This window comes from Delphinus delphis, chromosome 13 (genome assembly GCF_949987515.2).
Source record: "Delphinus delphis chromosome 13, mDelDel1.2, whole genome shotgun sequence".
In the NCBI taxonomy this organism is placed as follows: Eukaryota; Metazoa; Chordata; class Mammalia; order Artiodactyla; family Delphinidae; genus Delphinus; species Delphinus delphis.
This window is the reverse complement of record NC_082695.1, coordinates 19305652-19323916: the sequence shown is the minus strand read 5'-3', so window position 1 is coordinate 19323916 and position 18265 is coordinate 19305652. Positions and strand designations below refer to the sequence as shown.

At 52.1% G+C, this 18265-nt stretch overlaps 1 protein-coding gene across 1 annotated transcript in view; it reads right to left on the bottom strand.

Annotated features, from left to right (window-relative positions):
* Positions 1-18265, bottom strand: part of MYO18B (myosin XVIIIB) — a 221368-nt gene that overhangs the window by 181605 nt on the left and 21498 nt on the right. Inside the window, exon 11 of the mRNA XM_060029302.1 lies at positions 10420-10564. Coding sequence (XP_059885285.1) covers positions 10420-10564 — 145 coding nt within the window. The remainder of the gene's footprint in view (positions 1-10419; positions 10565-18265) is intronic.

The window sequence follows — 18265 nt, the reverse complement described above, 5'->3', positions numbered from 1 at the left end:
ACAGGCTCCGGACGTGCAGGCTCAGCGGCCATGGCTCACGGGCCCAGCCGCTCCGCGGCATGTGGGATCTTCCCGGACCGGGGCACGAACCCGTGTCCCCTGCATTGGCAGGCGGACTCCCAACCACCGCGCCACCAGGGAAGCCCGGTTTATGGCTTTTATAATATAAATGTTTACATCCCACAGCCGCCATTCCAGCTTAACAAATGAATTCAATATGCTTAGAAAATGCAGAATCAATCCTTGCCTGTGGCCCAGAATAGGCCCGGCTGTGGCAGCTGTCAGGCAGGGAGCCAAGCCACCAGCTGGGGGCCTGTGGGCATGGAAAGGCAGGCGGAGGACAGGGCCCAGGCGGGGACCAGCTTCGGGGGGGCGGGGTCTGCTCTAGGGACACATGGTAAGCCTCTCTCAATCCCGCAGCACCGGAGCCAGGGACTGGCGCCTCGCAGACGGGGACACGGAGGCCCCAGGCCTTGCTCGGGCTACCACACCTCTGCTCACCGAGGCTCTTCTGTCTGGAGCATCCTCCCTGATTTCCGCTGTTTGAGAGATTTGGTTCAAGGGTCCCAGGCCCTAGGACCCCTTGGGTGGGGCTGACCCCTCTGAACTTTGGATGTCTCCTGCCTAGAATTTTCTCCTGGCGTCTCCAACGGGCCTGTCTGGGTCTCCCTCCCTTGATCAGATGGAAATCTCATCTTGGAATGTAAGAATGGCGTTGCTGAGGGCCTACCACCCAATAGGCATAGAGGAGAAGAAGAAAAGGAAGAAAGGAGGGAGAGGAGACAGAGGAAGGAGAGCAGTAAGGGGGGAGCAGAGGGGGAAGAGGGCGAGTGGGGGAGGAGGAAAAGGATGAAGAAAAGGAGGCCACGGGGGTGGGGGGGGGGCGGGGGGGATGGAGCAGCATGAATGCAGCCATGGCCCAGGTGTTCAGAGACCCAGCCTCCAGTCCCACATCCCCCCGGGCTTGTGAGGCTGCAGTGAGCCGACCCTTGTGAATACATGCAGGGGAATCGAGCCGCGTCCATGGAAATGTTCAACCTCAAACATGCCCCGCGGTCCAGCAGGCCCAGGCCACCACGGCTCCAGCACGCTCACCCCTGCACCGCCTCTACATACAGGAACATATGCCCACGTGGTGCTGTTTAGAACCCCCCAAAGCAGCAGGAGACTGCCCAAACGCTCATCAGCCGGAGAAGTGCGACATCGACTGAGGCCCCCTCGCCAGGCAAGCCCTGCAGTTAGGGGAGAGAACAGGGGCGCTGCTGTGAGCCACAGGCAGAGGCCCCGGCACGCGGAGACGCAGAGCACGTGGAAATGGAGCCGGTGTGAACTTGTTTATATTATAACAGCGACAGCCAGCCACCCCCGTAGTTGTCATGTGCACAGGTGTAGCTCGTGCTCAGTCTAAAAGGCCTGAGGGTGAGGCCTACACTGGGGACACAGTGACACAGCCACGGCCACTCTCTGCTTTTGAGAGGGACCCTAGCCACGTCTGCAGCCACAACTGGGGGAAGGGGTCAGGGACTCGATGTGTTACTGTTCCAGCTACTTATGAATCTATGATGATTCCAAATTAAAAAGTTTAAGAGGAAAAAAAAAAAGCCAGCCTGTTAGGGCAGTGGAACTAGCCTGGACCACACGGTCATGGTGAACACATGACATGACATGACACACCTGTCAAATCCCAGAGAATGTACAACACCAAGGGCGAACCCCAAGGTAAACTGAGGACTTCAGTTAATAACTGTGTATCAGTATTGGCTCATCAGTTGTAATAAATGTCACCTTTGCACCTTAACAACCGTCACCTTTAAGGTCAGGAGGATCACGGGAGCAGGGGGGGACCTGCTTTCGACATTCTGTGTTCGTCTGTATTGTTTCCATTTTTCATAGGAAGACACTTTGCAGTATTATTTGTGCAGTTGTTCTAAAACAATAAAAAGAGTAAAACACTTCGCCAAGTGCTTGAATATATGGTGACTGCTTTGCTTTGACAGCATCACTGTTATACTCTCCGTGGCCTTCCGTGCTCAGCGTCTTATCCGGGCTTGGGAAGCATCAGGCCACCTCCTCCTATCCTTGGATGGACTCCCCTGGCTGCCAGATGTCGGGCGGGGTCCCAGCAGAAGATAGGGGGCTGGGTCCCTGCCATCATTACAATCGTCTCTTCTTCCTGCAGGCCCCTCGGCGCTCCCCGAGTTACGGTCCCATCCATTCAGGGACTGATGTCTTTATTAGGACAGGTGCGAAGTGGTGGCCGACTGGCAGCCTCCCTCTATCACTCCATTACAGGGCCCCCCCTGGGTTATACATGGGCCCGACTGCATAATGTATTAGGCAATGGGGTCAGCAACAAGTAGACTGGCAAATTTAGTAACAGACAAATAATTAAACCTCCCATCAGCCTTCAGAGCCAAAGGAGAGCAGAGCAACTGGGCCCTCAAGGCAGGTAACACATCCTTGTGATTTGGGTTCTGAACAGTACTGTCATCTTTACGGAGTAATGAGGGACAGCGGGCAGAGAGACAAAGAGGCTCAGACTTTCTAGGGAGGGTGTACATCTCTTACAGCTACGGGACCACAGGGACTGGAGAGGATTAAAGACCAGCCCGAGTCACCTTTGTAGACTCAAGCTTTGCCGGGCAAATGCCTGGATGGTGGGCAGGTTTTCATTAACAATAATAATAGCAATAACAACAAGGGTGGCCGGGCTTTACACATTCAAACTGAATAACTTAAGCCTCCCAAGGACTGTTATCCCCATTCTACAGATGAGGACACTGAGCCTCAGAGGTGGAGAGAGTCACAGATCACGCAGGAGAACTAGGGTGAAACACAGGTCTGCCTGGCCCCAGAGCCCATGCTGTTAGCCTCGATTCCGAGCTCTCCTGCCTCGGTTCTGCTTAGCGGATGCCCTTCCAGGTGAGGGAATGGAGACTGGAGACTGCGGACGGAGCTGAGAAGCTGCTCTTAGAGGGGAGGTGGAAGTCCGAGCACCCAAAATGCACCCAAGGACTGGGCCAGATGAGTGGCCTCATAGAGGAGAAGGACACTAGCTTTGGAGGCAGACAGGCACTGATTCTAACCTTGTCCACCACGTGGTGCTGTTTGGCCTCGGCAAAGTTACATAACCTCTCTGAGCCTCAGCAGCCTGAACTGCCAAGTGGGAATTCCCTCCCTCCCTACCTGTCATGGCTGCCGTGGGAATTAAAGGAGAGAACACAGGTAAGTGACTCCCAGCCTTGGGCTGACGTGCAGGACAGCAAGACCACGGGAGCATTTTGTTCAGGGAACATTCCTGAGAAGAGGGTCGTGACTGGTTTTAATCTCACACAGCCAAGAGGTCCTGAGACAGAGAATTGTTTCTTGCTGCAAAAAGGGCTCCTAGGGCTTCCCTGGTGGCGCAGTGGTTGAGAATCTGCCTGCCAATGCAGGAGACACGGGTTCGAGCCCTGGTCTGGGAAGATCCCACATGCCGCTGAGCAACTAGGCCCGTGTGCCACAACTACTGAGCCTGCGCGTCTGGAGCCTGTGCTCTGCAACAAGAGAGGCCACGACAGTGAGAGGCCCGCGCACCGCGATGAAGAGTGGCCCCCGCTTGCCGCAACTAGAGAAAGCCCTCGCACAGAAACGAAGACCCAACACAGCCATAAATAAATAAATAAATTTTAAAATTAAAAAAAAAAAAAAGGGCTCCGAGTTCCTCCTTGATTTACTCTCCTGTGGGAAAAGGGTCTTTAGGGGCATCAGAGGATACTGGGGGGCACTGGTAATAAAAGTAGGGAGCAGACATCCCAGGAGCATCCTCCTGCCAGGAGGGAGCCGGGAAGTATCTCCAAGCTCTGTGATGCCCTGATTCACAACAGCAGCTCTGACAAGTGCCTGGCACTGAGCTTAGCCCTTGACATACATTTCACTTCATCTGCTCAGCAGACCTGTGAAGTCACTACTATTTTCAATCCCATCTTACAGGTCGGACAACTGAGTCTCAGAAAGCTTAAGTTCCTTTCTCAACCAACATATCGCCACACCAGTATCTCTCACCTTGTCACTCCCCCATCCAGGGCTGGAGTCTAGACTGCCTGGCCCTTGAAGCTGTGACATAGAGCATGGCAGCAGTGACACTGCATGATAGCTGAGGCCAGCTCAGAAGAGGCGATGCAGTTTCCATGCTGCTCTCTGGAAGCTTCCTTGGAGCCCCGAAGCTGCCAGGCCACAAGGAAGCCCTAACAGGCCCATGCTGGGGACCCAAGATCTGAGGCTCGGAGAGACGGAGGTGCCTGGCTAGTCCCGGCGACTCCAGCCCCACTGTTTCTGGGTCAGCCACCCTCTGACCGCAGCCCAGCCAAGCCCTTCCAAACTGCAGACCCCCAGGAGCTTGGGGAGATAATAAAATGATCATTGTTCAAGCCACGGAACAACGTGGGGCTGATCTGTTATGCAGCAAGGTCACGTGACCAGTCCCAAAGCTAGCAAGTGCTGGAATCCTCACTTCCACTCGAGCACAAGACTGTGTCACTCCTGACTGCTCTGACCACAACCCCACACTCTCCCTGGCCCTCAGAACCTTCCTTGAAGCTGTGGAAAGAGCACTGGACTGAGAGTCTGGAACTGGACCCCGGTTCTGAAGCTGCCGATCACTAGCACAGAGGTTTCACCATGTGCCCTTAAGCAAGGAGCTGCATTCCCTGGGGGCTTGAGTTCTCCACCCCGACCCGGCCCACGTCAGGGCAGGCTTTGATGCCAACACAGCCAACAGATGACAAAAAGCACTTTGCAAAGAGAAGGGAGTCAGGGCTTGCTGAACCCCGCCTACGTGCCAGGTGGGCGGGATGCAGCCATTACCTGACTAACGATGCAGAAGGTAGACAGGGTTTTACCATTTTACAGGCACGGAAGCTGCGGTCCAGAGAGGTAAAATCTCTTGCACAGGTTAAATCACACAGCCAGGAGGTGGAGAAGCCTGAACTCACGGCCGGCCCCGCCCACGGCAGGGCCCAGCATGTCCCTCCTCCCCCGCCCTCTCCTTGTCAAGTGAGCTCCAGAGAACATGTTTGCTGCCACTCAAAACACATGGGTGCCAGCTGATTGTTCCATGGGCCACATTTTGCCAAAGGAAAGAAACACGAGGCTGGATAAGTGGTTCCCTGATGGCTCCTGAGGGACAGTCCAGGCCATGAGTCTTGGTTCACAGCAAACCATCCCGTGTCAAATCACCCAGGGGTTTCTGCCTGCCATACCGAGGCAGCCCCCAGGGCCCCCTCCCACGGCCTTCCCAAGGGACCCAGCAGGGACAGTGAGCCTGAGAAACAGAAAGGAGGTGGAGACAGTGCAGAGAGAGGGAAGAACACGGCCTCTTTACGATGACCGGCCAAGCCAGGAGCCACCGGGCCTGCGCATGGGAGGCAGCCCAGAGTGAGAGCATTACCAGCACCGCAGCCGTGTGTGAGACCCCAGATGGCTCTCTGCCGCCCCTTCTCCCTCTTCCAGAGGAGGCTCGGGCGAGCCCCAGAACTTGGCCGAGGTCACACACAGCTAAGTAAGAGCCCAAGCTGAGCCCTGAACCCAGGACTAGCTGACTTCGAGACGCCCGTGTCGCTGCTCTGCCACATTCTGGGAAGGGGGGGGGGGGTGCCCTCTCTGACTCCAACGCTGCCCGGGGCACTGCTGATGACAGGGTGATCCAGAGCCCCACAGGCAGCCAGACTCCTGGGGTCAAGAACACCAAGTCATACGGGCTGGAGGGACCCAGAAGGTGGTGGGGGAAGGTCACGGTGGCAGCGCCCTGCAGGAACTCAGGGGTCAGTGGGGGCCTAATGCCACTCTCCCAAGAGAGGAGACTCAGGAGCCCCCAGGAGTGTGCTGGGGCTGTGATTGATTAAAATGATTTAATCAATCATGCCTGTGTAATGAAACCTCCAAAAACCCCGAACGATGGGGCTCAGAGAGCTTCCAGGGCACTGAACACACTGAGGTGCCGGAGGGTCGCACAGTGAAGGCAGGGAAGTCCCTTGCTCTGTAACTTGCCCTGCGCATCTCTTCTGTTTGGCGGTTCCTGAGTTGTATGCCTTACGTAAACAGGCACTGGTAAGTAAAAGCCCTCCTAAGTTCTGTGAGCCATTCTAGCAAATTATCAAACCAAGGAGGGGTCTGTGGGAGCCCAACTTTATAGCCGGTCCATCAGAAGTACAGGTGGCCCAAACTTATGAACAATGTCTGAAGTGGTACAGTCTTGTGGGCCCGAGCCCGTAACCTGCACTAACTCCAAGTAGTAACAGGAGTGGACTAAATTGTAGGACACCCAATTGGTGTCCGGAAAATCAGAGGACTGGTTGGTGTAAGGAAAGCCCCACACATTTGGTGTCAGAAGTGTCATGAGTAAAAACAGGGCACCCCAGTGAAAAAGTGACAACACCAGCCCTTGGAGCCTGTGAGGCCAGAAGCAGTGGCACACAGGGCCAGGGAGACCAGAGGTGTCGTCTCAGAGGTGTAGGCTCAGTGCCTGGGCAGACCTGGGTCCAAATCCCACCTCTGGCTTTAGCAGTGTGCCCTTGGGGATGAGGATGAACCTCTCTGGCAGGCCTCAGTCTCCTCATCTGTAAAATGGGCATCTAATAGTTCTCGCTCCTCCTGGGCTAGTCTAAGGCTGTGCAGTGACATCACGTCTATAAGCACTCAGCACAGGGCCCAGGAAAACAGGTCAATTCTCCAGCAAGGAATGACCCTAACCCTCTGCAAAGTCTAGGGAAGGGGAGTGGTCTTTGCAGGGAGACGGGCTGTGGTTCCAAACCTCACTCGGGAACATACTAGCTGTGCAACATCAGGTAAACGGCATTCCTCCTCTTATAAAGCCGTGAGCCAAGTCCTGTGCTCCACGCGTTTGGCACTGACTCATTTAATCCTCAAGACAAGCCTACAAAGTGGGTGCCATCATTAGCCCCATTTTACAGCGGAGGAAACTGAGGTTCAGAGAAGCCAAGCCAGGAGGCTGACTCTTGCCCACGGCACTATCCTTCCTCACCAGGTTATTGTATGAATCCAATCAGATCAAAAGGCACAAGAGAGGTACAAGTGCTTCTGAAACCATCAAACGCTAAACCGATATTAGTGGTGGTTGTCGTTACTGCTGAAACAGTTCAAACATCCTAAGTCCAGTTATAAGGCCTGAAATCTACCCACAGGAACTGATATTGGCTTTTAAAAACAGGATCAGGACTTTCAAAATAAGTTAAGGAAGCTGGGTGCGCTGGGAGGAGAGCATCGTATTAATGAAAAAAAAACCTGATTAACGGAAATGATTCTTAATATATTTCGAAATGATCTGTTATGACACAAAGCAAAGACATTTATATATGACTTTGAAATTCTTAATAGCTGATTTTAGAGCAACCTATTATTAAATCTTCCAAAGCAGAATATATAGTAAGTAAATCATGAAGCAGGCCTCTCAGGCAGACTGACAGCAGCTCCTCTTAAAATAATTTATAAGGTGGGGTTGGGGAGGCTGGGAGGAATTACTGCCATAATCATGTATTAATAAAATATTTATAAATGTGCCTTTCTCTTTTATCGTTACAGGCAGCCACAGGTATGAGTCCCGAGCCCACATAGAGGGGGTGCCCCATGAGCCTCAGGAGAAGCAAGTCAGGCATCAAACTTCTCTGGTGACAGGTCAATAGACTGGGGGCTCCCTTAGCCTCCGTTTTGTCACATCAGAGGCAGAGAGGTTTCAAGCGTGACAATGGAAATCGGAAGGTAGGTCCCAACCGCCTTGCTCTCTCCCTAGGCTTTGCTAAGTGCCGGGAGGGAGCAAGCCTATTTGAGTTGAGCAAAGCAGAGAGGCATGTGGCTGCGACACCCTGGGAGAGTCACCTAACCCAGGCTCAACAACACAGTCTACTGAGGGACTGCCTTGAGCTAGAAGCACGGATGACCTGTCCACCACCCCTCACCCTGGCCATTCCGTACATACCACGCCACACGTGTCCCTGGCCTGTCACTACAGGTACCTGTCTGCGCCTCTCTGCTTTCCTGGCTGCCGGAACATGCTCAGCTCATGCATGGGGCAGGCTGGAAGGGCAGGGGGGAACGCTCCACAGGAGCAACCTTCAACCAGGGAGAAGCAGGAGGCGGTATAGACCAATATCCCGGCTCCCTCGCCCCTCGGGTAATACTCGATGAGGAGACATGTTCTTCAGAGTCTCCCAGAGGTCCCGAGAGATACTGGCCCCCCACTTCCCAGAGCTAATCCACTCCTTAAGGCTCCAGCATCACCTGCCTTTCTTCCCTCACTTCCCTATTGGTTCCTCCTGATACCCCCTTCCCCAAAGCCTACATGCAATTTTTGTCTCAGGGTGTGCCTCCGGGGAAAGCAGCTTAATTCAGCTTTCTCTTCTTTACTCCATTTAATCCTCACACCAACCCTAGTCTTGGCCCAATGAAAGAGAAGGCCTCTCTGAAACTCAGAGAAGTTTGGTTTTGAACTCAAATCTGCCTCCCTCAAGTGCCCATAGCCTGGAGCTTTTTGGAGGGGGGCTGTGTTGGGTCTTCGTTGCTGCGCGGGCTTTTCTCCAGTTGAGGGGAGCGGGGGCTACTCTTCGTTGCGGTGCACAGGCTTCTCACTGTGGTGGCTTCTCCTGTTGCGGAACACGGGCTCTAGAGCGCAGGCTCAGTAGTTGTGGTGCACGGGCTTAGCTGCTCCGTGGCATGTGGAATCTTCCTGGACCAGGGCTCGAACCTGTGTCCCCTGCATTGGCAGGCAGATTCTTAACCACTGCACCATCAGGGAGTCCCCAGCCTGGAGTTCATTGCACCTAGACCTTCTGAGCCTCAGTTTTCTATTCTGTAAAATAGGTTTGCTTCCTTCCACACATCCCCAATCTATAGATGCCTGTGCCCCAACTCTAAACCTTCCAACAGCTTTTCTGATCTAAACTGTGCAATGACATCCCCAATCCCAGTCCATTTACAAAGCTGGCTGATTTCAGGGCGTTGAGCATGGCCCACGGCTGATTTCTGGAAAAGGCAAGTGGCATTTGATTTTTCCATGTTTGCCCAGTTAAGCATGTCTGCCCTTGGCTTGGACCAACTGTGGACCCCCTACCCTACCTATCTCTGACTCAGCATAACTTCTAGAAATGTCCAAAATCAAATCAGTGGACCAATGCAGCTCAAGTGTATGAAAATCAAAAGAACAGGCCACAAGGCCCACGGGTATGGGAATGGCAGGAATAACATGCCAGCATATTCCAAAGAAGTCTGCTGCCCCACAGAGGAATAGCCCAGAACGTCAGCCAGAGTCAACACACAGCTCCAGAGGACAGACCTCCATGCCCACATGTAACCATTCAAACAGCAAATTCCAACTCTATGTTCTGGGCCCAAAGGAAGCCACTCTCTACAGGAAACAGCTAGACAAAGACACAATCACAGTATAAGGTACCACAAGCCCCACGAAGGCAGGAGCCACACTGCTCTTGACAGTGACCGTCTCCCCGGGACCTTTCGTAGTGCCAAACGCAACGGCACAGGAGTCTGGTTAGGGAAGCGAGGAGCCAAGTCAAGGAATTTTACTTGATGTAGCGGACAAGAGACAGCCTCGGGAGGAGTGTAAGCAGGGAACGGCACAACAGGTCTACGTTTTAGAAAGGAGCCCAGTGGCCACAATGAGGGTGGAGCCAAGCCATATGCAACAACGCTACCTCAATAGTCCAAGCAAAAAAGGGACTAGCAAATACTTAGTCTAAGGTGATAACAGAAAGAATAGAGAAGTCAGGACAGAAATGCTGTCACAGAAAGTATCTACAGGGCAAGGTCAACGACTGGATAGGGATGGGGGAGGGAGACCAACTTGAAGTAGGGACAATAAGCAAACAGACAGTTAAGGCTGGGCAGCAGGTTTGGGAGGAGAAGGAGAGCTGGGTGAGCTTCAGCGCACATGGTGTGAGCATCTCCAAGATGTCTAGACGGGAAAACATCACCTTCAGCGCGTGGACCCAGCCTCCTCTCACCCGTTTCAGGGTGTCTCTTCTCAGCATAGTAACCACTAGCTACATGTGGCTATTTAAATGTATGTTAATTAGAATTTAATGCAATGACAAATTCAACGCCTCGGTTGCACCAGCTGCATGTCAAAAGCTCGACAGCCACATACAGCTAGCGGCCACCCTACTGGACAGAGAACCTCCCCCTATCATCACAGTAAGTTCCACTGGACAGTGCTGGGTTACGTGGTTGCTTGAAACACCCAGCCCGCTGCCTTCTCGGCACGCCTGGTTTGGCAGCCTCCCCGAGAGCAGTCCCAGAGACGTGGAAGGTGACAGGCTGACCCTGTCCCACCTCACGGAAAGAAGGGCCTTGTCAGGCACCTGCTGGTGGAGACAGCCGGCAGCCCAGGTGAGCCCGGCGGCAAGCACGTACCTTTGCAGGCCCCCGCCGCACCCAAGTGGTAGATGGCTGCCAACACCCGCCAAATGGCCCTCTGCTCGCTCTCCAAAATGCCCAGCGTCTCCATGGCGCCCTGGAGCTGGGCGAAGGCAGCTGCCGCCCTCTGCTTGTCTTCAGGCTGAGAGCAAGGGGAGAGAGGAAGACAAACAGGCCGTCACGGTGGAGGAAATGCAAACTTGCAAGTGGAAGCAGGGCGCGGTCCGAGGGGAATGTGTGGTCATTTTATGACCATGGTAAATCACCCACTATTAAGCTGGGGAGCACTGACACACACAGCTCAGGCTGCTGGGAAAGTTATAAAGATCATTACTGTCTGACTTTGGAAGGCGACATGATTTTTATTCACTCGTGTGTTCATTCAACAGATTTACTGAGGCGCTGCACCATGCTGGGCTCTGGAGAGACAGAGATGAGCGAAATCCAGAACTTGACTTTGAGGACCTCTCAAGCTGGCAGTGGAAAGAGACTTAAAAACAACTAAGTGCGAAACAGGCTAAGTGGGGGACTGTGGGATCTCAGAGGAGGGCCTGGCCAATTAATCCCACTCGAGAGAGTCAAAGAGAATGTCGCAGAAGATGAGACAAGATTGTGATTGAAGTCTGAAAGACAAATAGGTAGAGCTGACCAACTGGATGGGATAGAAGACCTGGCGGGCAGAGGGGACAGCGGGGACAAAGGACATCTGTGGAGACAACAGGTGTTCAACTGAACGTGGACAGAGAAGCAGGTATTTTTGGAGGTGGGGCAGACAGAGTGGGGGAGGAAATAAGCACGAGAAGCTGGCCGGCGCCATGGAGAAGGCCTCCAACACAGTATGAAAGGGCATAGGCTTAAAACTCCAGCCACAATGGACAAACACGCATCCCTATTTACACTCCTGGACCCGGGGCAGACACCACCAATCGAGGAAGACCCCACAGCAAACCAGCGAGTCCAGATCCTTTTCGGGATGTCCCCCCTTGCAGCCCCACCCAATGGTCTGCCTCAGCAACTGAAACAGACCCTGTCTGCCATCCCCGGGGCACGCAGAGGGAAACTGCCGAAGATTTTTAAGCAGGAAACAGAAAATAGTATGAGCAGATGTTTATGGGTTGTAGGGTATCATTTTTCCTTTTTCAGATTTAGGATCCCCATTATGTTTGCTTTTTTTAAAAAATAAATTTATATATTTATTTATCTATTTATTTTTGGCTGCCTTGGGTCTTCATTGCTGTGCACGGGCCTCCTCTAGTTGCGGCGAGCAGGGGCTATTCTTCGTTGTGGTGCGTGGGCTTCTCATTGCAGTGGCCTCTTTTGTTGCAGACGGGCTCTAGGTGCGTGGGCTTCAGTAGTTGTGGCACGTAGGCTCCGTAGTTGTGGCTCATGGGCTCTAGAGCACCGGCTCAGTAGTTATGGCGCACGGGCTTAGTTGCTCTGCAACATGTGGGATCTTCCTGAACCAGGGCTCGAACCCGTGTCCCCTGCACTGGCAGGTGGATTCTCAACCACTGTGCCACCAGGGAAGTTCCCCCAATTATGTCTGATTGAATATTAAAATTAGTCTGAAACTCCTAACTCCACACACGCCATCTGGCCAAGGAGACGCGACCCAGAAGCCTGCTGGGTTGAGAGGAAGTGAGCTGGGGATGAGAATTCTTTCATCAATAGTCCTCCAACAGATAATGAGGACCTGATTTGCACTTGGCCTGTTGACAGAGCTTGGGTGATGAACTGCAAGCTGTCAAAGCTGGAAGGTCCTTGAATTTTATGGAGTCCAATGCTTAGAGTGGGGACAACGCTTGCCCAAGGTCACACGGCAAGTTAGTATCAGATACAGGATTAGAATCAGGCTTTCTGACTCCCCGTCCAGGCCACTTGTCCCCTCCACTCAAGCCACTTCTTCTAACTGCGAAAGAAACCTGCAAGGATCATTGACCTATTGGGACACTGTCAAAGCACGCAGTGACATTGAGAGATTCGCTGTGGAAACATTTCAATTAATAGCAAAAGCATGTTCCACTGATCCATCGTATTTCTGGGGCACCACAGGACCACAAAAACCCTAGCAACGAGGAGCTCAACCTAGCAACTGCAGCTGCTCCGCTGGAGCAAACGGAGGAGAGGAAGGCATCTTACCAACATGCTCTTGGTTATTTATGAGATTTCAAAGTAGCAGAGAAAGGACACCAAAAGGACAGTGGCAACACGTTTATTATGGCTCCCACTGTCAGCCAGGAGCATTTGACTTTAAATTACAGGCAGACTCCATCATCTGCCACTTCGCTCATACGAACAGGAGGATTAGAAAACTTCCACTAAAGCTTCTTTGCTTCTTTCTCTCTCCTCCCCACCTCCCCCAATCTCTGCTGCAACAGAAGACACGGAGGGATGAATATATACGCTTCTGATCTAAAGCAATCAGAATCACGAGGATGTTTACAGTTCCCTAAAGTTCTAGGGAGCCAGACACCTCTGCATAATGTCCTGACAAAAGCCAGTCCCTGCCTCAAAATCACGAAAACAGAAATCAGATCAGTGGGATAAATCAACTCACGGCCAAAATGTCTACCAAGAAGAGAACGGATAAACAGTGGGTGGTCCAGCCAGGGCACAGTGATGGGGTACCACGCAGCAATGAAAAAGATCACGTCACTGATCATGCAAGCACGTGTATGAACCCCACAGATTCCACGTGAGACAAAGGAGCCATGCACAAAAGAACATGCACTGTGGATTCTGGTTACATGAAGTCCAGATGTGGGCAAAACCACCCTATGGGAAGAGAAGTTCGGATGATAACTCAGGTGGGAGGGATGCCTCTGATGGGGTGGGAACTCAAGGGAGCCTTTACTGGAACGAGGAATGTTCTAGATGTTGAGCTGGTGTGGGGTCGCAGGTGCATGTAAGAATATAATCATCACTGAGTTGTACACTTAAAATTAGTGCTTTCATAAACATCTGACTGTATGTCTCAACTGAATTGAAAAAAAGAAGTGAAAAAGTAACAGCTGACTCAGAAGATGCCCAGGCTTCGTCTGATGCAATTAAAGACTCAAGGTTACCCCAAGATGGCAGGTGATTTAGTGCAAAAACTAAAATCCAAAATGTGCTCTCCACATTCAGCTGGGCTGCACTTAGAGCACGCAGGAGATCCCGACAATGCAGAGAGGGGCCAGGTTTGGATTTGGAGGCAGACGGAACTGCGTGTTCTCCCGGCTCTGCGTCCCTGCGGTGTGACTGCACAAATCTCTTGCCCTTGCGCTGGAGGCTCAGTTTCCACGACTGTAGAATGAAAATAACAGCCAAACCTCCTCCCAGGCCACCGTGAGGATTAAATGAGTTGAAGTGTGTAAAGCACCAGCACAGCGCCCAGCACACAGTGGCACTCAGTTAATGCTGGGCTCGACCCCATGCCTTTGCCCAGGCTGTCAGGCCTTCCAGGGACACCTTCCCTGCTGCTGCACAGCAGTCCCTGGCAAGTGAATCAGGCGTGGCCCGTCCTTGAGGGGCTCCCAGTCCAATAAGGGGGACAGATGTGCAGACACTGACAGCACAGGGTGAGTGCTGGGCCTGGGGAGGGGTAAGGAGGCGACTTCTGGGAAGAAGCACTGTATGAAGCCACCAGCACGAGCAGGAGAAGCGGGCGCTGGGCAGGCAGGCAGGCAGGGTCTCCTAGCAGAAGGGCGCGGGGCTGGAAGACATGGTGTGTTAGGTGCCAAGTCCCCTGAGGGGGCACGTGCAGGTCTCTCTCACAGGGTGCAGGGCCGCAGAAAGCCACGGTCTGCAGCTGGGCGCTGCCCTCTGGTGGAGGGCGCGGCACCGGGGGCCTCCCTGGCCGAGGGAACCAGCCCCTGGAGTTCTGCCCCTTGCTATAAGCACAGTTCGGGCCAGGGGTCGCACTCTGCTTCACGGGGATGTAAACCACACCCCCTCCTCCAGAGCCAGGGTGGGCTCCCCTGTGTCTCTACAACCAACCAACCCAGGGCTGGAAGGATTCCCACGGTTCCAGCCCCTGGATCTGGAGCCGGATCTGGGAGGGAAATGCAGAACACTGACTCTATTCATTTGCAAAAGAAACGTGGGTGCCTGCACAGGTGGGTGAACTTGACGGAGACCACGGGGAGGGCAGGACAGGTGTCCAGCCATAGCCAGGGGCTCCCTTTACCTCAACACTGACGGGTCCACGTTCTCTCCGGGCACTGCAAGTCCATTTAAGGAGGGAGAAGAGAAGGGTTAACTGAGCACCTACAATGCTGCACTAGGTGCTCTTACCTTGTAAGGCAGCTGTGAGTCTCTCCAATTGTCAGAGGAGAAATTGATTGAGGCTCAGAGAGGCTAAGGCACTTGCCCAAGGCCGCCCAGGTGGGGAGGGACAGAGTCACTATACGCCAGATTCTCTACTGAGCACCCACCCTAGGAGCAGACCGAGGATCAGGATGTTGCTCCACCCATTCCACAGGGGGAAAAACTGAAGCTGAGAGAGAAGAAGTGACCCAAGGGTGCACACTGGGGCACATCCCAGAGCACGCGGTCTTCAGCCAGGGCACAGACCTGAGATGACAGCGAGGGACGAACAAGAGAGACCATGTGGAGTCAGGCCAACCTGGATTCCCTGCTTCTGCCACTTAAAAGCTGTGTGCCCTTAAGCAAGTAGTTTCACCTCTCTGAGCCTGATTACTCCTCCCAACCAACAGATGTGATAATAATCCCTTCTGTCAAAGGGTCCTTAGGAGAATTAAGTAAGAGAAAGCTCCTGGCAGAGCCCCTGGCTGGAGTGCCTGATCCCCCATCCTTCTGTCTGGAGCCCATTCCTCCACAGTTGATGCCTGGGTCATAAAAAATAAATGCACCTCGGGCCAAAGCCTGGCTGCTGCCAGCCAGAAGCAAACTGCTGGGAGGCGAGGATTATTATTATTATTATTACCACTGCTGCTGGTACTTTTTTAGAACATCAGTCTAGGTTGAGGAAAAATAAATTATAAAGAAGAAAATAATATGAAAGCTTTGTGATTTCAAATGTGTCCTGGTGTCCTAACAGATCTCAAATAAGTTCCATTTAAAGCTGAAAAGTGGGGTTTCCCTGGTGGCGCAGTGGTTAAGAATCCGCCTGCCAACGCGGGGGACACAGGTTCGAGCCCTGGTCCGGGAAGGGAAGATCCCACCTGCTGCAGAGCAACTAAGCCCGTGCGCCACAACTGCTGAGCCTGCACTCTAGAGCCCGTGCTCCGCAACAAGAGAAGCCACCACAGTAAGAAGCCCGCGCACTGCAATGAAGACCCAATGCAGCCAAAAATAAAATAACTAAATTTTATAAATAAATAAGTAAGTAAAAGCTGAAATGTGGCAGGCAGGGAGGACGCAGCGCAGGGACCAGGAGGGGAAGCTGGCCATCAGCGAGCGAAGGCGGCCACGGAGGGCCAACAGCACCCCAAGGGCCGGCTTCCCCACAACCTGGCCCTGCTCCAGCTGACAGCCCCCCGGGCCCACACCCTCACCCTGTGCTCTGCAACCACTGCACTGCTGGCTCTCCCCTGGCGTTGCCCCTGCATCAGGAGCTCGGTGCAGCAGGAAGGCTGGCCTCACTGCACCTGCCTAACTTCTCTCACAGTCCAAGACCAGCTTGTACTCACCTCCTCCAGGTAGCCCTCTCTGATACAACTTCAACCCTCCAGGCCTGCCCGTATAATATTTGGGACACACTTAAGTAAAAAAAAAAAATATTTGATGTTTATGTGAAACTCGAATTTAACCGGGCATCATGTATTTTTTCCAGCTTTACTGAATTATAATTGACAAATAAAAATTGTATATTTTTAGGTGTGCAATGTGAAGATTTGATACACATAAACGATGTAAAATTATTACCGCAATGAAGTTAACTAATACACCCACCACCTCACATAGTTACCGTTTCTTGGTGTGTGGTAAGAACACGTAAGTTCTCCTCTCCCAGGATATTTCAAATGTACAGTACGTCCGGTATTATTAACTACAGTCACCGTGCTGTTAGATCAGTTACAAGATGAATATGGTCTAGGTATCCCATATTTTTATTTCCTGACTCTGGCGACTTCGGGGTCTTGTACTTAGCAACTCTCATTCTTGGGTGATTTCCTGACCACCAAATTCCTTCACTGAGCCAGTACCTGATGGCCCAATCCCAGAAAACTAGCCCAGGCTTGTATCAAAGACTGACGAATTTCCAGCTTGTATTTTTGCTCTTAGAGAACAAAGAAGACACTCTCCATACCTGCCAGGTAGCAGGGTGAGAACAAAGAAATACCTACCAGTTCCCACAGACCAACTGGTCTAAAAAACAGCCCCCAGAAACACACAAAAAAAGAAAGCCACTTCAAACACCTCCCTGATTGGGTCCACACTGTGCCCCATTCCTGTATGCAAACTGTGAACAAACATGTCAGGCTGAGATGCTCACGAGGGCCTGGCTGGAGCCCTTCTCCTCCTCAAAACCAAGAAAACGAACAACAATGCTCTTGCTGATTCAAACGGATACATGGGGCCCAAGCTCATTAAAGAAAACCCAGCACTGGGATAGCCTCGCACCCCCTGCCGTCCTGGGGCCAGTCTGGGCTCCTAGCGGCCAGAAACCAGGGGGAGAAGAGGCATGAGAGAAGAACATACTGCAAGTCCCCCCGGTGGAGGGGGGTGTCAGGCAGGTGAAGCCGGGGGAGCCGCTCACCTCACTTCATCCCACTCCACTCACTGTCGAAACAGACTCACCAACAGTGGTTCTCAAAGCGGGGTCCCTGGACCCACAGCCTCAGCATCACCTGGGGACTTGTGAGAAATCAGATTCTCAGGCCCTAGCCCAGACCTACTTAATCAGCAACTCTGTGGATAGTACCCAGCAGAGAGAGAGAGAGAGAGAGAGTGAGACAGCCTTACTGAGGTGTATTGGCAAAAATGAACCACTCATCTTTAACAAGTACACTGTGATAAGCTCTGACATATACACCCGTGAAAGCGTCAGCACTCAAGACAATGGACACATCCATCACCTGCAAAAGTTCCCTTTCATGATCCTCTCTCCCCTCCTCCCGCAACCAAAACCCTGGGCAACCACTGACCTGTCTGCTGTCACAGCGGATTCATTTGCATTTTCTAGAGTTTCAAGTACACGGGGTTATATGGTTGTACTCTTTCATCTGAGATTTTTCACTCAGCACAATTATTTTGAAAGCCATCATGTTCTTGGGTTTATCAGCAGTTCATCGTTATTACTGAGTAGTATACTACCTTTATGGTTTTCTACAATGAATTCATCCATTCACCTGTTAATAGACATTCTGGGTAGTTTCTAGGTTTGGGCTCTTACACATAAAACTGCTAATGAACTTTCATGTAAAATAAATTTTGCACGGATGTACACTTCCATTCTCCTGCATAAATACCTAGGAGTAGACTAGCGTGCCACATGGGAGGTGTATGTTTAACTTTGTAAGAGACCGTTTTCCAACATGGTGCACTATTTTCCACTCCCATCAGCAGGGTATGAGAGTTCCAGTTACCCCACATTCTCACCAGCATTGGTATGATCAATCTTTTCAAGTGTAGACACTCCAGTAATTGTGTAGTAGTATTTCATCGTGGTTCGAGTTTCAATTTCTTTAATGACTAAGGAGGTTTAATATACTTTCACATGCCATCTAAGTACCTTCTTTGGGGAAGTCTATGTTGAAATCTTTTGTCCATCTTTTTTGTTGGGTTATTTATGAGTTCTGAAAGTCATTTATAAATTCTGGATTCAAAGACATTATCAGATATGTGATTTGCAAGTATTTTCTCCCGGTCTGTGGCTTGTATTTTCATATTAATAGTG